Source organism: Octopus bimaculoides, chromosome 25 (genome assembly GCF_046866305.1).
Source record: "Octopus bimaculoides isolate indiv1 chromosome 25, ASM4686630v1, whole genome shotgun sequence".
Taxonomy (NCBI): domain Eukaryota; kingdom Metazoa; phylum Mollusca; class Cephalopoda; order Octopoda; family Octopodidae; genus Octopus; species Octopus bimaculoides.
This window is the reverse complement of record NC_142952.1, coordinates 8,371,195-8,395,018: the sequence shown is the minus strand read 5'-3', so window position 1 is coordinate 8,395,018 and position 23,824 is coordinate 8,371,195. Positions and strand designations below refer to the sequence as shown.

The following is a 23,824-nucleotide window of genomic DNA, read 5'->3' as shown; positions in this document are numbered from 1 at the left end:
CAGCGAAAAACATTTCATTCACGAAATAGAAGCTAGGTTTGCTCAGCGGTTTATTGTCAGAATTTGCGTCTATTAAACTGCCATGTTCTATTCATATTTTAGAGATTAAAATAATTTGTTGGAAATATTTCGTACCTCTTGAAATATTCAACGTCCCCTTGTGACCTTATGACATATCCAAGGGAACGTTACCATTGAGTTCGGTATATTTGAGACCGAAAGTGCGGCTGGAGACATTAAGCCAGCTTCACTCACGATTTTATTGTTGAGCTTGTTAGGAACTCAACGTCACTGAGGATTGAAACCTTGGTCAATCTCATTGCAGCATTTGAGATATTTACTGTGGTAGTTTGGTGAAAACGCATAACACATTGATTCATTGTTTACATCTGCTAAAGGTAAGTTGAAAGAAGTTTGATTTAATGCTGTAGTAATGTATTTAAATAATAGAATTGTGTTCCACTTGTCTGATCATGGTAATTGTATAAATGTGGAAATATAGAACGGCATTGGTAAAAGATATTTTCTTCAAGAATACAGTAATTATATTGAACTGAAAATAATAACAATTTTGGGGAAAATATTTCCCTATTCTTTTCTATGGATGATAAAACTTCCACCATAACTACAGATATGTACCTCACCCTCACGACTTTGTTGCCTCATAACTTCCAGGAAAATAGATACACATTCACAAATTCTTGAACAAATCCTGCTTAGATGCTGCACATCTGTCAGACAGGACCTTGATGAATGCCATGAGGCATGAAAGTGTATTAGTCCTTATATATTTAATACTCAATATTTCATATATTCAATAAAACATTCAATGCTTCATTTCATTTTACTATTTATATTATATATTCCATATTCTATATCCCGCATTAATTTTATAAGAATATGAATAAAACATAAAAAACAGAGTTGGAACTCTTTTAAGTAATATATTCCTCTATACACGATCATACAAAACCTTTTTTTTAATATTTTGTTATTTTTATTTTTTATTCACATATGTATAAATATATATATACACATGTGTGCGTGTGTGTATATATAATATATATAACATGGGTAATCTTCCAGTTTCGGGAGGTTAAAAAAGTAAATAAAATACAAGGGAAATAACTGAACGTCTTACCAGTATTATCCGTACTAGTTTGTTTATAAATAAATCACGTGATATGAATGACGTTAACTGTTTATATATGAATCTCACACGTGATTGAATATCATAGTTTCTTATGAGAAATCGAAAATTCCTCGTGGAAGACCGGCTGCACAACATCTTATTGTTGCTGAAAACGATATCCTCACTCGTGAATTTATATTAGAGGAATAATGGAAAATCTGTGATTTAAGCGGTAGCTCAAGATACAGAATGTTGGAATGGTGTGCGAGTCGTCGACTTATTAGAAATAAGTTTACCTGCGACGACTGTCTAGTCCCATGCGGACTTATTACATGTGGTAAAAAGAAAAAGACATTTTAAACTTATCATAAAAAAAAATATTAATACTGGTAAGTCGTTGAGTTATTTCCCTTGAATATTTTTATTTATTTCTTTTACCTCTCGAAACTGGAAGATTACCTATAACATGTATGTATATATTATAGGTATTACTAAAGCAGCGCGGACCCGAACGCGCTAGCTAGTCGTGAGTGTTCGATCCTAACCTTAACCCTAAACACGTATTCATTTGCACACGCGGGTTAGGGATAGGGTTAGGGATAAGGTTAGGGTTAGGATCGACCACTCACGACTAGCTAGCGCGGACGCGTGACTGCGCGTTCGGGTCCGCGCTGCTTTAGTAGTACCTATATTATATATAAAATACGGCATAACTACAGGGGGTAAAACCCTGTAGTTTTACCCTGCCTAAAATACAATTATGTATCCACCAATACCATCTCTATATCAACTACCACTAAAACTACTTCGACTACGAATATTCCCCCCCCCAAAAACTAACACTCTATCACTCAGCAGTCACCGAGGTAAATAAAGCTGTCGCCATATCTTTTCGTCAAAATTCTTCTTCGTTCTATGTCAATATATGTACGTATCGTCAGTAAATCAAAATCCGAAGAAGAACACTCTAAGCTATATAGAACAGTAGGATATGTAGATAAAGATAGATACGGCCGGTCTGTAGCGTTGCCCAGGGTTTCAAGTCTATAAAGCTCTTGGCTTTACGAGGTTGCTTAAGGCCTCTCTAAGCAAGTGGGCTCACTAGAAATATCTATCTATCTGTGTGTGTGTGAGGTTCAAATGTACAGAAAACAAAAGACAAGCAAGGGAAACAACTAGCAGTCTCTTTAGTTTGAAGCTCGGAAGAATGGAAAAGTTTTCAATACGTTCTTCGACAGAAAAGGGTAAGGCGGGGAAATGGCGAGAGAGAATAAAATGTGTCGAGATTAGCGATTTATAAATAAGCATCTGTACGCGTGTACAAAATATGGCATCCACCCAAAGTTTGGCTATCATATTTGAGGGGAGAGACGGAAAAACAGTAATTATTATATCATATTTGATGAAATAATTACCGCGTTTTTCAACTCCCAATATACTATCAAATTCTAAAAAATAAATTCTCTTTAAAATGTTTTTAAAACCTAAGTATCGCTGTGAAAAATTACATTTCACCAGAAACACTCAGCACCAACTTCTGCAACTCTCCAAGGAGACGTTACCATTATAATATTTGACATCGAAAATGCGGCTGGTGACATAAAGTCAGCTTCACGCGTTCATTGGGATAAATTGAAATTTTGTTGTTGAAGAAATCCAGAGCAATTTGAATGTTGGCGTAGAATCAAGTTGATAAAACATCGGTGAACCCCATTTCAACAATCAGATATTTAGTTTGGTGATAACATATAACACGTTGATTCTCTGTTTACATCTGAAATTGGTAAGCTGATACACGATTGTTTTAACGCTGTAATACTGTATATAAATAATAGAATTGCTTTACTTGGATGTAGGTAATTATATTGGAGCGAGAATATATAAGAATTGGGAAAGGTATAGCTTTCAGATGTAGTAATAATATAAATGTGAAAACAAATATTTACACAAATGTACCCCTCCCGTCATAAAAACGGTTTATCCATAACTTTCTGAAAAATGTGTTTTTTAATGAAATTTTCTGCAAATGTCTTTGATATGTGATTAAGTTACGTGTAGCTTACGATTATATCGGAAATTGATGTAGCAAAACAATGTGAATGTTGTATATTTTATGCACCTTAACTTCTTTTCCTCATGTTTCTATCCAGATTATATCTACGTTGAAAAAAAAAAAAATCACTTTTGAGGACCATCCTTTACCTTAAGGAATTTAAATGAAATTTTTCAGAGTTACACGCATAATTTGAAAAAAGAAAACAAATAGATGGCAGGGAAATCTTAAGGTGAATTTGTTCGTATGGTTGTTTGTTATGCAGTGTGCCAGGAAAAGTTCCTCAGCTGGTCGCACAACACATAGTTCAACAGATCGTATGAAGCAAACCAACACAATTGTGACATTACCGCAAGCAATGGTGTGGCTAAGGCATTGGGACACCCAAGCATCACCTGACACGTTGGTAAGGCGTGCTGCCAATGATGATAAGAACTTTGGTGTTAGTAGCGTAGTCCCCTCAAACGTCACATGCGGGAAGAAATGGTTCACTGATACTCAAGGATTTTGTTCTGTTCGGCTGTGGAAGCAGTGACCCTCTCATTTACTGTAGCATCCAGGATGTGGGAGTAAGCAAAGGAGTCAGACTGTGGCATCCCAGATGAGGCACCTACCTCATATCTAGGGACAAAGGGTAAGAGCATCTGGACTCTTCCCACCACTTCTGGATAATCTTGTCTGCCCCAGAACTGAGGGGATATTAACCCAAGCCAGAGCCTGCTTAATGGTTAAGTTTAACTCAGTGTGATGAGCAAAATGACCAGCATTTTAGGCAGCAACACTAACTGTGAGGGCCTGTGGAGTTGAGGTGCCTACCACAGCGACGTTTCAGTGGCACCACACACACACACACACATTCTGGTTGCATATGGTGTCACAAATTCTTTTATATACATCAGTTGTTTGACTGTGGCCATGCTGGAGCACCGTCTTTAGTCGAACAATTCGACCCCAGGACTTATTCTTTGTAAGCCTAGTGCAGGGACAAACACAGACATGCAATGACACACACACATATATATATATATATATATATATATATATATATACACGACAGACTCCTTTCAGTTTCCGTCTACCAAATGCACTATAAAAGCTTTGGTCAGCCCAAGGCTATAGTAAAAGACACTTGCCCAAAGTGTCATGCAGTGGGCCTGAACCTTGAACCATGTGGTTGTAAGCAAGCTACGTACCATACAGCCACTCCTGTACCTACAATAACTGTTGAGCAGAATATCCCTGATGTAAATAATGGAATTCCAAGAGCTGAGAGCATTACTAAATTTGTGACTGAGTAAGGCCTGAAGGTACAACAACTAAAGACACTGGTCCAGATATAATCCATAATCACTATTCTGTAGATGTAGACTGTAAATGAGTAAACTCCACACAACTTTGTATCATGTAGTTTAAATAGTAAAGCAAAATGTAAAGTTTATTTGTTGGGGTAAAAGTTTATGGTTTATCAATATAGAATTGTAAATTTCCACTGTTGAATCTCTGCATTTTTAATACCTTAAACTATTTCTCTATCATTTCAGGCTATCTGAGACATTGACATTATTTATAATCCTTAAAAAATTAAAGAAAAAGGTTACACAGAAAACTGAGTAACATTTCTCTCTATCATTGCCTGGAATATATACAAGATGATACTGAGTTACACTTAAATTTGCTAAGATTAAAGAAAGACATCGCAGTCCTTTTCTGATGATAACAGAGATAAAAGTTGGTGGAAATATTGCAGTTCATGGAAAGGCTTTGATCAACCCAGGAAGAAAGATAAAGATTTTAAAAGATATACATATATTGTTGTGGGGAATAAAAGAATTATAGAAGTATGGATTTGCCTCAAGAATTTCCAAAAGAGACAGGAGACTCCTCCTACCACTGTGATATCTGTAAAAAGACATTCTCTCTGAAAGGCGAGCTTACTACTCATAAATGTATTAATACAAGTAAGATACCAGAGAAACGATATCATTGTGATGTCTGTGGTAAAGCATTCTCTAGATCACAAATCTTAATTACTCATAAACGTATCCATACTGGAGAAAGACCTTATGAATGTAATATCTGTGGTAGAACATTCGCTAACAGAAGTCATTTAGATGATCACAAACGTACTCATACAGGTGAAATGCTATATCACTGTGATATCTGTGGTAAGTCCTTCTCTCGAAGTAGTGGCCTAACTAGGCACATTCGTATTCACACAGGTGAGAAGCCATTTGAGTGTAATATTTGTGGTGAATCATTCTCTGAAAAAGGTAATTTAACTAAACACAAATACATTCATACAGGAGAGAGGTCGTATCACTGTGATTTCTGTGGAAAATCATTCTTTCAAAAAGTTCATTTACATTCTCACAGACGTACTCATACCGGAGAGAAACCTTATCGCTGTGATATCTGTGGTGAATCGTTCGCTGCTAGAACTACTTTAATTAAGCACAAATACATTCATACAGGAGAGAAACCTTACCAGTGTGATATTTGCAGTAAATCATTCACAGATAGAAGTGCATTAAGAGGCCATAAACGTGTTCATACAGGGGAAAAACCATATCAATGTGACGTCTGTGCTAAATCATTCTCTCAAGCAAGTACATTAACGCTACACAAGAGACGGGTACATACAGGAGAGAAACCATATCGCTGCGATATCTGTGGTAAATCATTCATTAATGGAAGTGGATTAACTGTTCACAAGCGTATTCACACAGGAGAAAAAACATATCAGTGTGATATCTGTGGTGAATCGTTTGCTTATGCAAGTGAAGTAACTGGCCACAAATGTATTCATACAGGGAAAAAACTATATCACTGTGATATTTGTGGTAAATCATTCTCAGGAACTACTGACTTGACGATACACAGCAAACGTATTCACACAAAAGAGAAATCATATACCTGTGATATCTGTGGTAAATCATACACTAGTAAAAATGCATTAACTGTTAATAAATGTATTCACACAGGAGAAAAGCCATACCGATGTGATATCTGCGGGAAATCATTCTCTCAAAATAATCAATTTAGAAATCATAAACTAACTCACAAAGGAGAGAAACCATTCCATTGTGATGTCTGTGGGAAATCGCTCTCTAGCAAGCAGGCTCTAACAAAGCATTCGCGTCTTCATTCTGGTGATAGGCCATATCACTGTGATATCTGTGGTAAACCATTCTCTGAAACAGGTGATTTAACTGAACATAAATTGACTCATACTGGAAAAAAGCTGCATCCCTGTGATATCTGTGGTAAATCATACACTAGTAGAAATATATTAACTTCTCATAAACGTGTTCATACAGGAGTAAAGCCTTTCCACTGTAATATCTGTGGTAAATCGTTCCTAAAGAATTATCTCTTAACTAAACATAAATACACTCATACAGGAGAGAAACCATATGATTGTAACATCTGCGGTAAATCTTTCTCTGAGGCAGGTTATTTAACTGTTCATAGTCGTACTCATACAGGTGAGAAACCATATCACTGTGAGATGTGTGATAAATCATTTTCTCAAACAACTCATTTAACAATTCATAGACGTATTCATACAGGAGACAAACCCTATAAGTGTGATATTTGTGGTAAATCTTTCTCCCAAAATTGTAATCTAACTAAGCACAACCACATTCATACAGGAGAAAAACCATATCAGTGTAATATATGTGGTATATCATTCTCCTTAAGTACTGCTTTAAGTAGTCACAAATACATTCATACAGGTAAAAAACTATATCACTGTGACATCTGTGGCAAATCATTTTCTCATAGTTGTGCTTTAACTAAACACAAACGTATTGGTTCTAAAAAAAAAATTTATAACAGTGATATCTGTAATAAATAACTCATCAACTCAAAAACGTCCTTTGTGAAGTGAGTGACAAATGGACAGATACATCAGCACTCTAAAGTTGCCAGCAACATGACAGCCTCTCTAGTGCTGGCTCCAAAGTAAAAGACATCCAATATACTGTGAAATTGATGGTGATATGTAGGGCAGCCAGCCACAAAAACCATATTCCCTAAAGCAAACTATACATATGACCTGTTTAACCCTTTAGTGTTCACATTATTCTGCCATAATTAATGCTTTTTTATCCACATTGTTTTGAACTAATCATGCATTATCTCGTAGCTATGAGATTTTGATGAGGTAGCTGTTAATTTTTAAAACGATATTGTAGGGTTGGTGTGAAAGACCAGATCTGGCCAGTTTGAACATAGAATAGGCAGAATACTTTTGGCCGGATATGACCGGTTTAAATGCTAAAGGGTTAAGACATGAAGTAGAGCTTTTTTCCTTTTTGTTTTCACTTTGATAGTAACAAACATATTCACACAAGTGTTGAATCAATTTAATTACGATATCTGTGGTAAATTATTCTCTCATGGAAATACCTTAACTACTCACAGGTACGATTGTACAGGTGAGAAACCATTTCACTCCAATATCAGTGGTAAGTCATTCTCGTATGGATAGAAATGTTCTGAAACATATTCATACAAAATAGAAACCATAATGCTGTTATATTGTTGTTTGTTCTTTCTTGAGCCATGCCTGGTTTCATTGGCGTATAGTTTCCCCACCTAGACAGGACGCCAGTCTGTTACAGGTGAGCTGCTAGATGCAGGAGGAAAGAGTGAGAGAAAGTTGTGGTGAAAGAGTCTGCAGAAGTTTGCCCCTACCTTCTGCTTAGGTGTTTTGATCATAAACATACACATCGCCTGCTCTGAGATTCGAACCTGCAATCCCTTGATTATGAGCCACAGATTTCAAAAATCAAATTTGTTTTTCTTCAGGAAATACCATTTCAGCGACAAATTTACAATCATACACTCCCATTTATATAGAGATCTTTCAGATGCTCGGTTGAGTAGGAGGTCAGAACGGTGACCAAGGAAGCTGTGGGCACAAACCTGGGTGAATCTGACCGCAGAAGCAGATCTTGATGGTAGTAAAAGAAAAAAAATATATGATATATAAATCAATTTAAATAGCTCCTGTTTTGCCTGCTTTTAGTGTTGTTGTCATGTGGGTAGTTGCACACGCTGTATTACACAGCCTGAGCAAGGTTCAATCCCTTCCAGGAGCACTATCCTTGGTGTTTATAAAAATTTGAAATTTTTTAAAATAAAATATTTACTCCCCGCACTCCACTGCTCTTGTAATTCCTTGGGAGAGTTACAGATTGAAACCCTCTCCCAGTGCATTAAATCTCTACTTACTAATCAATGTCCTTACCTGCAAAGGCATCTAAACAGGTCCCTAATTTGAGATTAATTACTGAGCTACAGCTGTGATGAGATAGTTTTTGTTTTTTATCTTTAGTTATGATAGATTTAAATATCTCTTAATTTACTACATTAATGTTGGGTGTGTTGTTGGTCTCGTGGGTAGAGACACAATTAGACATTCAACATCCTGGGCAGGGTTCAATCCTACCCAGGGCCTGCATTAAGGGGGTCTTACTAAAATTTTTCATTTTTTTTTTTAATCTCTAGAGATAAAAAATGAAAATGTTTAATAAGACCCCCTGTAATTCCTGGCAGAGATTAGAAACCTCTGCTGGTATCTTGTTACTACTTTTAAACACCCTTACCAACTGGGCCACCAAAGCAGCAACAATTTTCATGTGAAAATTAAGATACTTAAATTTACTTCAAATATTGCATTTACTATAAATATATGAGGGAGATCTGGTTACTATGTGAAGGCTGCCTTTTTGCCCTTTCTTTGCACACACACACACACACAAAATATTTAATAATGTCTTTTGTAATTTCTAGCATTGATTTGAAACCTCCACTTAAATATCCTGACCTGTTAGGCCACCAAAGCAACAACAATTCTACTGCGAAAATGAAGATATTTAAATTTATTTCAATTATTAGGCTTACTACAAAGAGTTGAATGAGATTTGGTTACTATGTCAAGGCTGTTTTATGACTCCCTTCTTCACACACAATCTTTTTGTTGATGAAAATTTGGTTGCTTAGATAAAAAGATTTAATAAGACATTGTGTAATTTCTGGCAGAGATTTGAAACCTCCACTACAGTATTTTGTTATTATTTCTAAACACCCTTACCTATTGGGCCATCAAAGCAATAACAATTTTTATAAGAAAATTAAGATATTTAAATTTATTTCAATTATTGGGTTTACTATAAAGATTTGGAGGAGATTTGGTTACTATGTCAAAGCTGCTTTGTGGCCCCTTCACACAGACAATCTTTTTGCTGAGGGAAATTTGGTTGTGTAAATAAAAATGCTATTTAATAAGAACCTTTGTAATTCCTGGAAGAGATTTGAAACCTCCATTTGTTATATTACCACTTTGCAACACCCATACCTACTGAGCTACTAAATCATCAATAATTTTAATAAAATCAAGATATCTAAATTTATTTCAATTAATGGAATTGCCATAAAGATATGATGGCAATTTGATTACTCTGTGAAGGCTGCCTTGTGGCCACTTCTTCACACACAATCTTTTTGTTCAGGTTAATTTGGTTGCTTAAATGAAAATATTTAATGAGACCCCATGCAGTTCCTAGCAGAGACCTGAAACTCTACTGGTGTGTTCAGTTACTACTTCTAAGCACACTTACCTACTGGACAATCAAAGAAGTAACAACTTTAAAGAGATAATTACAATATTTAAATTTATTTCAATTATTGGGTTTACTATAAAAATTTTGAGGGGGATTTGGTTACTATATCAAGGCTGCTTTGTAGCCCCTTCTTCACACATAGACACACACAATCTTTTTGTTGAGGGAAAATTGGTTACTTAAAAAAATATTTAATAAGGTCCCTTGTAATTCCTGGCAGAAACTTGAAGCTTCCACTTCTGATCACCCTTACCTACTGGGTCATGAAAGAAGCAAGATCTTAATGAGAAAATTAAGATATTGAAATCTATTTCAATCATTAGGCTTACTATAAAGATTTGAAGGAGATTTGGTTATTATGCGAAGGCTGCTTTGTGACCCCTTATTCACACGCACACACACGCATGCAGAATCATTTTGTTAAGGGAAATTTTGTTGCTTAAATAAATATATACAATTGCAGCATGAAAGGTGTTTGTAGGCCATTTGAGGGCTTGCGGGGGGCTGTTGTATTCACTTCAGCATTTAAATTGCAGCACAGAATTTTATCAGAACCATTTCCCAGTAACCAATGTATTGTGAGTTAATTTTTTAAATTCATTTTTAATGTTTATAAATTTTTTCTAAACAGTCACTTGTATTATCCAACATATTCCATTACTTTTGACTCCTTGTTCAATCAGCTTCAACTCTTTATCTGATTATTTACCAAATAATTATTATCACTGCACCATTTATAGCCATTTATAAAACATTGTGTTTTTCCAGAAGTTTGCTTCTTTCTGATCATTGGTTACATGAAACATGGAGTAAAAATTTTTCAGCTTCAATAAAACACTATATTATATTCTATCTTTGGTCTTTGAGTTGTATTTTCTCCAGCTTCTTTTGCATCTGTATGCATTCACACATCTTTTACTCTCTGTTGGTTTGTTTGTCTGTCCATTTATTTATTTGCAGTTTCACACATATTTCAGTAGCAAATATGCAGTGTGTACTTGTCCAAATCATGGTGGTGACACAGAAAAAAAACAACAAAAAACAGGTGTAAAAAGCTACATGAAGGCAACATACACATCTGCCTAAGTTAACTGGAGCCATGCCAATGTCTGTGCAATGTGTGGGCATGGGGGGAAAGTTCTTGCATCCTTTACAAAACCAGACTTGGAGAATTTTCAGTGATCATCATCATCGTTTAACGTCTGCTTTCCATGCTAGCATGGGTTGGACGATTTGACTGAGGACTGGTGAACCGGATGGCTACACCAGGCTCCAATCTGATCTGGGAGAGTTTCTACAGCTGGTTGCCCTTCCTAACGCCAACCACTCAGAGAGTGTAGTGGGTGTTTTTACGTGTCACCCGCACGAAGGCCAGTCAGGCGATGCTTAACCCATTAGCAGTTATCCCTGTTGCTTTTTTGAAATCAAGTCAGTACCTTTCAGCTAGTTGGAAGGAAACAAGCAGGTTTGCGATGCTTTTACACCCTCTTCTATTACCAAGTCTCACACAATCTCGATGTGTATGCAAGATGCCATTCCAATCAACCTCTAGCAATCAAGTGAGTTAGATTTTCAACTGTAATCCTTTTCTTCTTTCTTTCACAGGTACACGACTTCATCGCCACCAGAACACAGGATTTTTATGCTACTGGCATAAATAAACTTGTTTCGCATTGGCAAAAGTGTGTTGATTCTGATGGTGTTTATTTCGATTAATAAAGTTTTGCTTGAGCCGAGATATGTGCATCTGAATTTAAAGGTTAAAAACTGCAAGAGCTTTCTTGACAACCTAATATATATATATATATATATATATACGAGCAAGACTCTATTTCGTGTTGCTTCAGCTCAATCAGCTGTAGAAATGAGCTGCAACATCACTGGTGCTAAGCTGAATCAGTCTTTGCTTTTCCCTTGGATAACATTGGTGATGTAGAGAGGGGACACTGGTATGCATGGGCAACTACTGGTCCTCCACAAATAAACTTGCTCAGACTTGTGCCTAGAGGGGAACTTTCTAGGTGCATCCCGTGGTCAGTCATGACTGAAGGAGGGCTTTACCTTTTATCATATATATATATATATAACTCTTCGAAACGCCAGTGTTATAATGGTGGCAGCTGAAGAAGGTGTTATAATGGTGGTAGCCTCTGTGTTTTCTGTACCTTGTTTATCATTTTGTCCATGTTTTTTTTTGCTATGTCATGTACCCAGATATGCATCTATATATACATGTAGATGAAGGTATGTACATATATATGCATATACTCATATATTATTTATACATACATATTACACACATGCGATTGAGTGGACAAACAAAAGAAAAAAGCACTTAACACAGTAGGAATTACATGTATTATTTAAAACTGTTTGATTTGGTCCCATGCTACTTCAAGTTTCACAGGCCTGTTATGGGACCTCAACTCCTTCAGGCTTCTGGAATGCCGATTGGAGTAATTCAGGAAGTGTATCTTTATACAGACAGGAGTCATTTGCTACAGAGAATGATTTGCCACACATATTAATGTGATATGGTTCGTCTCTGGAATGAATACGCTTGTGTTTAGACAAAGCACCACTTTGAGAAAATGATTTCCCACAGATATCACAGTGATATGGTTTCTCTCTGGAATGAACATATTTGTGTTTAGTCAAAGCACTGTTTTGAGAAAATGATTTACCACAGATATCACAGTGATAAGGTCTCTCTCCTGTATGACTGTATTTGTGAGTAGTTAAGGTACTATATCTAGTGAATGATTCACCACAGATATTACATCGATATGGTTTTTCTCCTGTGTGAATGTATTTGTGCTTAGTTACATCACTATTTTGGAAGAATGATTTACCACAGATATCACACTGATAAGGTTTCTCACCTGAATGCATACGTTTATGAATAGTTAAATGCGATGTTTGAGAAAATGATTTACCACAGATATCACAATGATATGGTTTCTCTCCAGTGTGTGTGTGTTTGTGAGTAGTTAAGTGACCTGTTTGAGAGAATGATTTACCACAGATATCACAATGATATGGTTTCTCTCCTGTATGGATATGTCTATGTTCATTTAACTTACTTTTTGCAGAGAATGATTTACCACAGGTATCACAATGATATCGTTTCTCTCCTGTATGCGCGTGTTTGTGAGTAGTTAAGTGACCTGTTTGAGAGAATGATGTACCACAGATATCACACTGGTATGGTTTCTCTCCTGTATGAATGCGTTTGTGAGCCGTTAAATTACTTTTTATCGAGAAAGATTTACTGCAGATATTACAGCAATATGCCTTCTCTTTTTTAAGATTGCACTTCTCACCAGCATGACTACATCTGTTGTGTATCATTAATTGAATTGTTTGAGAGAATGATTTACCACAGATATCACAGTGATATGGTCTTTCTCCAGTATGAATACGCTTGTGCCTAGTTAAGGTGCTCACTTCAGTGAATGATTTACCACAGATCTCACAGTGGTATGGTTTCTCTCCTGTGTGTATACGTTTGTGAGTAGTTAAGTGAACTTTTTGAAAGAATGATTTTCCACAGATATCACAGTGATAGGGTTTTTCTCCTGTATGAATGTATTTGTGCTTAGTCAAATTACCCATTTCCGAGAACGATTTGCCACATATATCACAGTGATAAGGCTTCTCTCCTGTATGGATGTATTTATGTTTATTTAAATTACCGCCTTCAGAAAATGATTTACCACAAACATCACAGTGATACGGTTTTTCTCTTGTATGAATATACTTGTGTTTATTTAATATACTTTTTTTAGAGTACGATTTATCACAGATATTACAATGATATAGCTTATCACCTGTCTGGATACCTTTGTGATTAATCAAATGATCCGTCTGAGAGAATGTTTCATCACGGACATCACAGTGATATAGTGTCTTGCTTACATTAATATCTTTGTGAGCAGCGAAGTTAACTCTTTGGGAAAATGATTTATCACCACAGGGCTGTAATAATTTTCCTATGTCTTTATGTGTCATCTTATCAGCAGAATCCATAGTTTTAGACTGTTATATATTTAATCTGCTTCTTAGAATTTTTCTTAATAATTCTTCTCTTCCACATAATTTTCCTTTTTTTTTTTTGTCTTAATATTTTGTTCTTAATAAATATATCTCCTTCGATATTTCCAACCACAGTGATCTTTGTTGATGTTCAAAGATGCAGCAAATACCTTTATAAAATTGTCCAAATCTAATTTAATGGCACAAATCTATTCCATTCAAACTTCAGACAGCAATTCAATGAAGATTTATATAAGCAAGCTTTTATCAGTTCTCTATAACATCTTCCTTTAGTCTTCAAAAGTTCTTAAATGTTCTTGATGCATTTTAAATTTCATTATGCTAATGCTATCTGAATATTCTGAAATAGAGAAAGAAACAATATAAGATTAAGAACAATATTTACAAAGCAGATATTCAACAACTGATATTTTACTGCATTATTTAGCAGAACCACTTAAATCTTTAACTCAACAATTGAACTTTACTCTTTAATTTGTCATAAAAAATTTTTTTTTTCAGTTAGGCATTTACTGCATAACCAAAAATATAAATGTACAAACGTGTCTAAAATTTTCTGTGAAGGATGGGACTTGTGTGATGAGCAATTTGTGTTTTCGTTAAAGAGTTCATAACGAAACAAGACCCAATTTCAACCACATATCAGAATGGAAACTCATAACAGCTCATAATCCAGGATAAAAATTTGTAATTTGGTACCACAACAAGAAATAATTATAACTGTTTTTATATATTTGAGCATCAAATCTTCGCTGGCTTGTACCTCTCTTTCCTCAACACTTCAAAATGTCTCGAGGCCTCAAAATAATGAGAATAGACCTGAATGTCATCATAATGTATTTTTGTTTTTCTCCTGAGTGCAGAAAAACTAGAAAACTGGTAAGTTTCCACATATCAAAATATCATTCGAACAAACAGCTTTGAAACTAATGTACATATAACAGCCATCGTTTTAATCAATTTACGTAATTGATTTTATAGCAGCTGTAAATTCATTTCATTAAACTAGAAATATAATTCTAACAGGTAATCTTCCAGTTTCGAGAGGTTAAAAAAGTAAATAAAATACAAGGGAAATAACTGAACGTCTTACCAGTATTATCCGTACTACTTTATTTATAAATAAATCACGTGATTGACTATCATAGTTTCTTAAGAGAAATCGAAAATGCCTCATGGAAGACCGGCTGCACAACATCTAACCCTAACCTTTTATTAAAAAAAATTCCGTCGCATGCTGTTTGTAAAAAGAAAAACACATTTTAAACTTTTATAAAAAAAAATTCCGTCGCATGCTGTTTTCGAAAAAAAGTAGTACGGATAATAAGTCGTTCAGTTATTTTCCTTGAATATTTTTATTTATTTCTTTTACCTCTCGAAACTGGAAGATTACCGAATGAACTTCCCTTGATACATTTCCGAAGGAGTAGAATTACAGTTAGGTCTCTTTTTCTCAAATTTCATCAAGATAATCGAACTCTAAAACATCGCACAAAAACATTTCCCTAAAGAAATATGCCTTTTAAACTAAGTTACGGGAAGCAAGCTCGGGGCGGAGGAGGCGCACATTCTGTATTATATCCATAATTCTCTTATATACATACATTATTACAGCCTTAAAGTAAACTTTGGCCAACTTACCGTTTTCAGATGCAAACAGTGATTATCGTATTTCCCTCCAAACTGTTAAAATAAATAACTCGGTGTTAGAATGAAGTTTAAAAAATGTTTCCTCAACTTTGTTCTGCACCCAATGTTCATGTAGATAACTAACTTCTTCAGCCGTAGATTCGTATCTTGTCACTACGAGGCAGTGACCTTATAACTTGCTGTTTCGGTATGAAATATGTGTCTACATATTAACAAAGTGTTTCTTGAGAGGGGATGCTAAAGATTGCGAAGTTGGTAGATAACGTGCTAATACTTAATAATAAAATTACGACTGTTTTAAATTTTAAGCTAATCCAACGCCATGACAAAGAGAAATGAATTAAACGGAGGTAAAGTTTGCTTAGTTAACTAATTAATAAAGAAGACGGGGCCAAATATTTTAGAATGTGGCGACATGGGACTGGTATTTGTAAATTTGAGGACCACTATTAAAATGTGACCAACATCACCGTCCAGCATCCTCTGTACGGACATTTTTATATGTATATATATTTTTATATTCATTAAAGCATCCATTAATTACCCATTCGATAGATCACTCGTAAAAGGTTGAGGACCACATATATGTTTTTGTCTGTCCCCTCTATGTGTCCTATTTATTAGGAATAAAAAGAAAATCTTCTGTACGAACATTTCGTTTTGTGCATGTGTAGCAGGCTGGATGTGCTGTGCCATATCAGGTCGATATGATGTAGCCCACTACGTAACATAGCGTATAGATGTAACGCTTCAAGGTTCTCGCGTCGGTGTAACCAGAGAACATCGAAGAATCAACACGAAGAAGGAAGAAATATTATTTACGTATGTTTATTCGTTTGCCCGACAAGTAGTTAAAGAGACGGTAGCAGTTCTAGTGATAGTGACAAGGTTGGATTGCTGATTAGTAGTTGATAGTGTAGAAAAAGTTCGTCTATCAGTAGAGAGTGAAAGAGTAAGGAATGCACGGTGCCGACTAGAAAGGATAAAGGTGGCGTCTCTTCTACATCTGCAAATTCCATGCTGGCATGGGTTAGACGGTTTGACTGAAACTGTTAAGCTGCAGCAGGTTCCAATCTGATTTGGCATGGTTTCTACAGTTGGATGCCCTTCTTAATGCTAACCAGTCCAAGAGTGTAATGGGTGCTTTTTATGCGCCACTGGTACGGGTGCCAGTTACATGACTGGTATCAGCCACAACTGTGATTTCACTTGGCTTGATGTGTCTTCTCAAGCACGGTATATGGCCAAAGGTCTCAGTAATTTATCACGTCTGTGAGGCCCAACGTTTGAAGGGTGCTTTTTATGTGCCTGTTACTTGACATTAGCATTATCCACAACTATGATTTCACTTGGCTTGACAAGTCTTCTCAAGTACAGCATATCGTCAAAGGTCTTGGTAACTTGTCATTGCCCCTGTGAGGCCCAACGTTTGGAGACCATACTTCACCAACTCGTTCCATATCTTCCTGGGTTCCACAGTTAGAGACTGGCACTCCTTTACACAGCTGTCCTTGTCTATACGCAAAAAGTGTAAGCATGACTGTGTGGTTAAGAAGCTCACTTTACAATCAATTGGTTACAGGTTCAGTCCCTCTGTACAGCACCTTGGTAAGTACCAATTGATCGCTGGGGTTGATGTAATTGACTTACTCCTCCTCGGAATTTCTGGCATTGTGCCAAAATTTGAAACTAATGAATAACACGGTTTCAAAGTAAACAGTTAAATAAAATCAGTTTAGAGAAATATGTAACTATTACTGCACATAGACTAAATCTATGACATCTACAGTTGATGGATGAGTCAGCACAATTTTGAGCAAAATTTTTTACATTTAAAATAATAATAGAATAATTCGAGAATAAATCAGATTTATTAAACTTCAGTTTATTAACAATATTTACAAAGTTGAGAATGAGAAAAGATTAAGAATCTATGGTGACATCTTGTATGGAAAACATGTTCAATTCAAATCAATATGCAAAGTAGTCATTGAGCCCCTTTTAACATTGAAACTGGCCATGTGCAGCCTCTCACGTATACCCTACAATGTTGTTCTAAGAATAAACAATCACATCATGGTGTGTTTATGTCCCTGCCACTTAGCGGTTCGGCAAAAGAGACCGATAGAATAAGTACTAGGCTTACAAAGAATAAGTCCCGGGGTCGATTTGCTTGACTAAAGGTGGTGCTCCAGCACGGTCACCGTCAAAAGACTGAAACAAGTAAAAGAGTATTTAGCATAACCCAGTCAAATGTAATGTTTATATATTCACTTTATTTTTAATTACTCATGCATTGTCTCATAGCTTTGAGATTTCAATGATGTGACTGTATTTTTAGAATGATATTGTAGTGTAGATGTGAAAGGTTGGATCTGGCCAGTTTGAATATGAACCCAAAGAATATTTGAGCCTGATATGACCAGTTAAAATGCAACATGGGAAATATATTACATAAATAAATATTAATATAATCAATTCATACTATAATATAATATACATACACACACACACACATACATACATGGTGGGCTAAAAGTCATGCACCAAAACATTCAACATTTTATTTATATTACATTATTTTATAATTATTATTATCATTATCACTCAAATTCCACCGAGGTTGACTTTACCTTTCATCCCTTCAGGGTTGATGAAATAAGTACCAGTTGAACACTGGGGGTCAATGTAATCAACTGGCACCCCCTACACACACATACACATTTCAGGCCTTGTGCCTATAGTAGAAAGGGCTACTACTACTATTACTACTAATACTACTCATTTCGTTCACCATGTACAAGCACATGTATATCAATCATTATTTTATTTAGTTTCAGAGCGTATTGAACTTGTTTCATGCAAGACTTTTGGCCCACCTTACATATTCTTTCAAAGTTTATGCGTTCATTTGTTACATAACTGTACATTGATAACATCAGTGATACATGAAAATACATTTATTCATCAAATATTTACCCACAATGTCAGACAAACCAGTTATATCTTTTCTCCCTTTAGAAAAATCAGTAAACGTTCTGAAAAACAATTTCATTAAAAATATCATTGGTAAGTTATTTCAACAATGTCAATGTAGCTGTGGTTATATAAAATATAATCATGGCAAATATAATCATATAAAATATAATCTTGCCTCGATACGTTTGTGGTGTGTTAAAAAGGATGGTTTTCTCCAATGGTTGATTATATGACATGATCTTCAGACAAATTTTGCTAGCCACAGTGAACACAATACAGTAATGTGTACTGCATAAATTTTGTTAATGAAAATAAATGTTTTTACCCTTTTTCTCCTTAGTATGTCTTTTATGAATATTGTAAAGCAGTAATTTTAATGAGATTGCTTGATATGCCATCTAGAAAATTGGGAAAATGAATTTGATTAACGTTTTATGAATGACAAAAAAAAAATATGTAATGAGCTTAACATTCCTTATAGGAATATATTGATTTCAAATTTTGGCACAAGGCTAGCAATTTTGGGGAAAGCAGTAAGTCGATTACATTGAACTCAGCTGGTATTTGCTTGACTGGTACTTATTTTATTAATTCTGAAAGAATGAAAAGCCAAGTCAGCCCCAGTAGAATTTGAACTCAGAATGTAAAGACGACTGAAATGCTACTAAGCGTTTCACCTGGCATGCTAATGATTCTGCCAGCTTATCACCTTAGAAATATATTAATATTGATACTTTGATACCTTAACCCAATTAAGATACACAGACTGAGCATAAATAAATATTTCTAAATTACCCAATAAGAAAGTATCAACGTTCACACAATTAGTAACTGTACTAATGAGAGAAAAAAAAACCCCAACTTAATTTGATGAGTAGTGTTGTTGTTGTTGGCACTCCGTCGCTTACGATGTTGAGGGTTCCAGTTGATCCGATCAACGGAACAGCCTGCTTGTGAAATTAACGTGCAAGTGGCTGAGCACTCCACAGACACGTGTACCCTTAACGTAGTTCTCGGGGATATCCAGCGTGACAAGGCTGACCCTTTGAATTACAGGCACAACAGAAACAGGAAGTAAGACTGAAAGTTGTGGTGAAAGAGTACAGCAGGGTTCGCCACCATCCCCTGCCGGAGCTTTGTGGAGCTTTAGGTGTTTTCGCTCAATAAACACTCACAATGCCTGGTCTGGGAATCGAAACTGCGATCCTATGACCGCGATTCCGCTGCCCTAACCACTGGGCCATTGCGCCTCTATGATGAGTAGTGTAGCTGTGCTAAATTAGATATCGATACAGTCACTCTTCAGTATGAATAGCTACATGTCGAGTTAAGTGACCTTTATGAGAGAAAGATTTGCCACAGACATCACAATGGTATGGTTTCTCACCTGTATGAATACGTTTATGTATCGTTAGGTTATTTCTTACAGAAAATGATTTACCACAGATATCACAGTGATATGGTTTCTCTCCTGTATGAATACGTTTGTGAGTGGCTAAATTGCTACTTCCAGAAAATGATTTACCACAAATATCACAGTGATGTGGTCTTGCTCCAGTATGAATACTTTTGTGTCTTGTTAATTCACTATTTTGAGAGAATGATATGTCACACACAGCACAGTGATATGGTTTCTCTCCTGAATGAATCCGCTTGTGTATAGTTAAGGTATTCCCATCGGAGAATGATTTACCACAGACATCACAGTGATATGGCTTTTCTCCTGTATGAATACGTTTGTGTCTAGTCAAAACACCATTTAGAGAGAATGATTTACCACAGATATCACAGTGATATGGTTTCTCTCCAGTATGAACACTTTTGTGTCGAGTTAAGTCACAAGTTCCAGAGAATGACTTACCACAAATATCACAGTGATATGGTTTCACTCCTGTATGAATACTTCTATGTCGAGTTAATTCCCGATTTAAAGAAAATGATAATCCACAGATATCGCAGTTAAATGGTTTCTCACCAGTATGAATGCGTTTGTGGTAAGTTAAGTCACTACTTGTAGAGAATGATTTATCACAGATATCACAGTGATATGGCTTTCCACCTGTATGAATATATTTGTGTCTAGTTAAGGTATTGCCATGAGAAAATGATTTACCACAGACATCACAATGATATGGTTTCTCACCTGTATGAATACGTTTGTGTTTAGATAAGTCACTACTTGCTGAGAATAAATTACCACAGATGTCACAATGATAAGGTTTTTCTCCTGTATGTATACGTTTGTGGCTAGTTAAATAACTACATACTGAGAATGATTTACCACAAATATCACAGGGAAATGGTTTCTCTCCTGTATGAATGTGTTTGTGTTTAGTTAAGGTACTTCCGTGTGAAAATGATTTACCACAGATATCACAATGATATGGTTTCTCTCCTGAGTGAACATGTGTGTGGCGAATTAAGTGGCCTCTTTGAGAAAATGATTTACCACAGACATCACAGTGATATGGCTTCTCTCCTGTATGAGTACGTTTGTGTATAGTTAAGGTGTTTCCTCTAGAAAAAGATTCACCACATATATCACACTGATATGGTTTCTCTCCTGTATGAATGTGTTTATGAGTAGTTAAGTTACCAAGAGCAGAGAACGATTTCTCACAGATCTCACAGTGATATGGTTTTTCTCCTGTATGTGTATATTTGTGTATGATAAGGTTACCCTTTTCAGAGAATGACTTTTTACAGATATCACAATGGTATGATGATTTCCCTATCTCTTTTTGCATGTCTTTAGGAAACAAAAAAAAAAAGTTTGTCACCGAACACCTTAGGTAAAATTGTTCCCTCATCAAAATATGTTTTTCTTGTTTTCTCTTCTATATATTCCTATAGTGATGGAAGTATTTCTATAGGCATATTTCCATTGATATATATATATATATTTGATGGTTGTAAACACCTTTACAAAATTATCCAAGATTAATCAGTTTACAAAATCGTCATCTACATATTCCGGAAGAAAGAAAGTTTTTGTTAATCTCAGTTTGGAAGAAATATTTTCTCAAATTCACCACAGATTAATAAAATCTGGGTTATATCTGCTGTGTAACATCTTTTAGTCTTTAGCAGATGATAAACATTGGTTGATGTATCTGATGTAAAAGAATTTTAAGCAAGTGTCATTTGATAGGCTGAAATAAAAGAGAAACAGAATAAGATAAAAAGGATACTTAAAGAGTAATATTTTTTTTTTACTTGTTATGTCTGGAAGCGCCAGTATTCATGGCTTTTGCAAAGGTTATGACGACGAGAGATGGAGAGACAAGTGGATTGAGTGTGTCTCAGTAATGGAGGTACTGGAACAACCAGCTTCAAGGAATAGCAGCTACTGCAGTAGAAAAAGAAAAGAGACTACGTCTGTGGGTCAGAAGCTGGAGTAAGCTCTTTAGAAACTCAATGCCGAGCATCTAGATGTAACTTCGGATATCAGTCTTCCCAGATGCAGGAACACAATTCTATTGTGGGCCTCACATGAGCTTTGCAGAGGATCAGCAATTGTTGATGGGATGTGGGATGAAATATTTTCTGGCTTTAAGTACCTGTTTTGGGATATGCTATCGTCAGGGAAGCATTCCTCCCTAACCAAATGCCGGGCTTGCTATCGCTAAAGAGTATCGTCTGTGATAGCGAGATGGATGAAGGATTATATTATCTACCTCAAAGAAGGCGTTGTTGGACTTCGCAAACAAAAACTGATGTACAGAAGAAAAGAGGCAGCGGGGATCAAACGAAACGATGGGTCATACCAAAATTGATTAAGTGTGGAACATGAAGAGCCCAGTCAACACATTCTGCAGTTGTGCAATTTGATAGGAAAGTAGCGATCTCATGGATCGGTAGTTTAAAACTTTGAGATTTAACAGTGGAAGTTTTATGGCTTAGTAACTATATTTCTGTAACCTATTGATTAATTGTAAATATAAACTTTTACCTGAATCGTAAGCCTCCAGTATAGAATCGAAAATGTACAAATGAACTGGTAGATAAATATATTAAGGCATTTAAATATATGGTGATAATCTCGTAGATAACAACACTATTTTCACCTGACTTTATATATTTCTTGTTAATTTGTTTTGGTGATGCTAATCTATGGATGGCATGTGCTCAATATCCGGTTGAGCATGCGCAAAACATGAGAAAACTATTAATTAAGCAGACTGAATGACATGTGAATGAACTTGTATGCAGACGTACATCGATACATGCGTATGTGTACACCATTATACATAATGTGTATTGTGGAAGCGCAATGGACCAGTGGTTAGGGCAGCGGACTCGCGGTCATAGGACCGTGGTTTCGATTCCCAGACCGGGCGTTGTGTGTGTTTATTGAGCGAAAACACCTAAAGCTCCACGAGGCTCCGGCAGGGGATGGTGGCGAACCCTGCTGTACTCTTTCACCACAACTTTCTCTTACTCCCTGTTTCTGTTGTGCCTGTAATTCAAAGGGTCAGCCTTGTCACACTGTGTCACGCTGAATATCCCCGAGAACTACGTTAAGGGTACACGTGTCTGTGGAGTGCTCAGCCACTTGCACGTTAACTTAACGGATCAACTGGAACCCTCGACGTCGTAAGCGACGGAGTGCCACCTATAATGTGTATTAATTTGTGAATGCGCATATCCTAGTGGTTAGTTCGATCCCCACACCAGGCAGCGTGTTGTGTTCTCGTACAAAACACTTCGTCTCACGTTGCACTAGTACCCCCTTCGATCAAGGGGAAATGTTGGTCAGCTCGCCTAACCACTGGAGTCTGACAAATACGGTTTTATAATTCCATCAAATCAACATTACCCCCTCAGGTGCATGGTGTACCACACGTCAGAAGTTGAAGTGACCGCAAAGAAGTGTGAGATATCACAATTGCAAGATCGTGGGTTCGATTCCTTGACAGGACAGTGCGTTGTTTTCTTGAGCAAAACACTGAAGCTTACATTGCTCATCACTTTGACATCTGACGTATGGCACACCATGCACCTGAACAATTAATGTCGATTTGATATATATATACACACATACAGGGTGTGATAGGTAAATTGTCGCCATTTTATATTTCTAACTTCGCACATTGTTTGCTTTTCATTTTGTCGACTATACAGTATGGTAGGGCCAGTTAGGTACCGTCTGTGAGAAAAACAGCACCATGACGCAATTCACTCTGCCAGAAATTTGGAAACGACATGCTGTACTGCTTGGCATTTGCACCGGAAGCTCCAGGGCGAACATTTCAGTGTGTTTGGGCGTCAATCTGAGGACAGTCCAGAGGATTCAGAAACAGTTGGGTGAGTCTAATGGTG

At 36.1% G+C, this 23,824-nt stretch overlaps 3 protein-coding genes across 4 annotated transcripts; 1 reads left to right on the top strand and 2 right to left on the bottom strand.

Moving 5' to 3' along the window:
* Positions 1-1,178: 1,178 nt before the first annotated feature.
* LOC106868272 (uncharacterized) lies at positions 1,179-10,669 on the top strand. Of its 2 annotated transcripts, none has more exons than XM_089341948.1 (2): positions 1,179-1,521; positions 4,727-10,669. In XM_089341948.1, exon 2 carries the CDS (start codon positions 5,026-5,028, stop codon positions 7,042-7,044), a length of 2,019 nt encoding a protein of 672 aa, XP_089198074.1. In that variant the 5' UTR covers positions 1,179-1,521; positions 4,727-5,025; the 3' UTR covers positions 7,045-10,669. The 2 variants fall into 2 exon arrangements, with proteins under 2 accessions (XP_089198074.1, XP_089198073.1); XM_089341947.1 differs by lacking the exon at positions 1,179-1,521 and adding an exon at positions 1,961-2,915.
* A 1,475-nt stretch (positions 10,670-12,144) lies between these two features.
* LOC128250668 (uncharacterized) lies at positions 12,145-15,862 on the bottom strand. The gene is made up of 2 exons (XM_052976233.2): positions 15,515-15,862; positions 12,145-14,213 (listed from the first exon to the last, which is right to left on the bottom strand). The coding sequence occupies exon 2, from the start codon at positions 13,844-13,846 to the stop codon at positions 12,230-12,232; it is 1,617 nt and encodes a 538-aa protein (XP_052832193.2). The 5' UTR covers positions 13,847-14,213; positions 15,515-15,862; the 3' UTR covers positions 12,145-12,229.
* A 1,525-nt stretch (positions 15,863-17,387) lies between these two features.
* LOC106868270 (uncharacterized) lies at positions 17,388-22,728 on the bottom strand. Its single transcript, XM_014913455.3, has 2 exons — positions 22,455-22,728; positions 17,388-21,654 (listed from the first exon to the last, which is right to left on the bottom strand). The coding sequence occupies exon 2, from the start codon at positions 21,310-21,312 to the stop codon at positions 19,798-19,800; it is 1,515 nt and encodes a 504-aa protein (XP_014768941.1). The 5' UTR covers positions 21,313-21,654; positions 22,455-22,728; the 3' UTR covers positions 17,388-19,797.
* Positions 22,729-23,824: the final 1,096 nt, after the last annotated feature.

Bases quoted from the DNA above. Each gene is read 5' to 3' on its own strand.
- LOC106868272 (XM_089341948.1), top strand. From the start codon at position 5,026: ATGGATTTGCCTCAAGAATTTCCAAAAGAGACAGGAGACTCCTCCTAC.
- LOC106868270 (XM_014913455.3), bottom strand. From the start codon at position 21,312: ATGAGGGAACAATTTTACCTAAGGTGTTCGGTGACAAACTTTTTTTTT.
- LOC128250668 (XM_052976233.2), bottom strand. From the start codon at position 13,846: ATGGATTCTGCTGATAAGATGACACATAAAGACATAGGAAAATTATTA.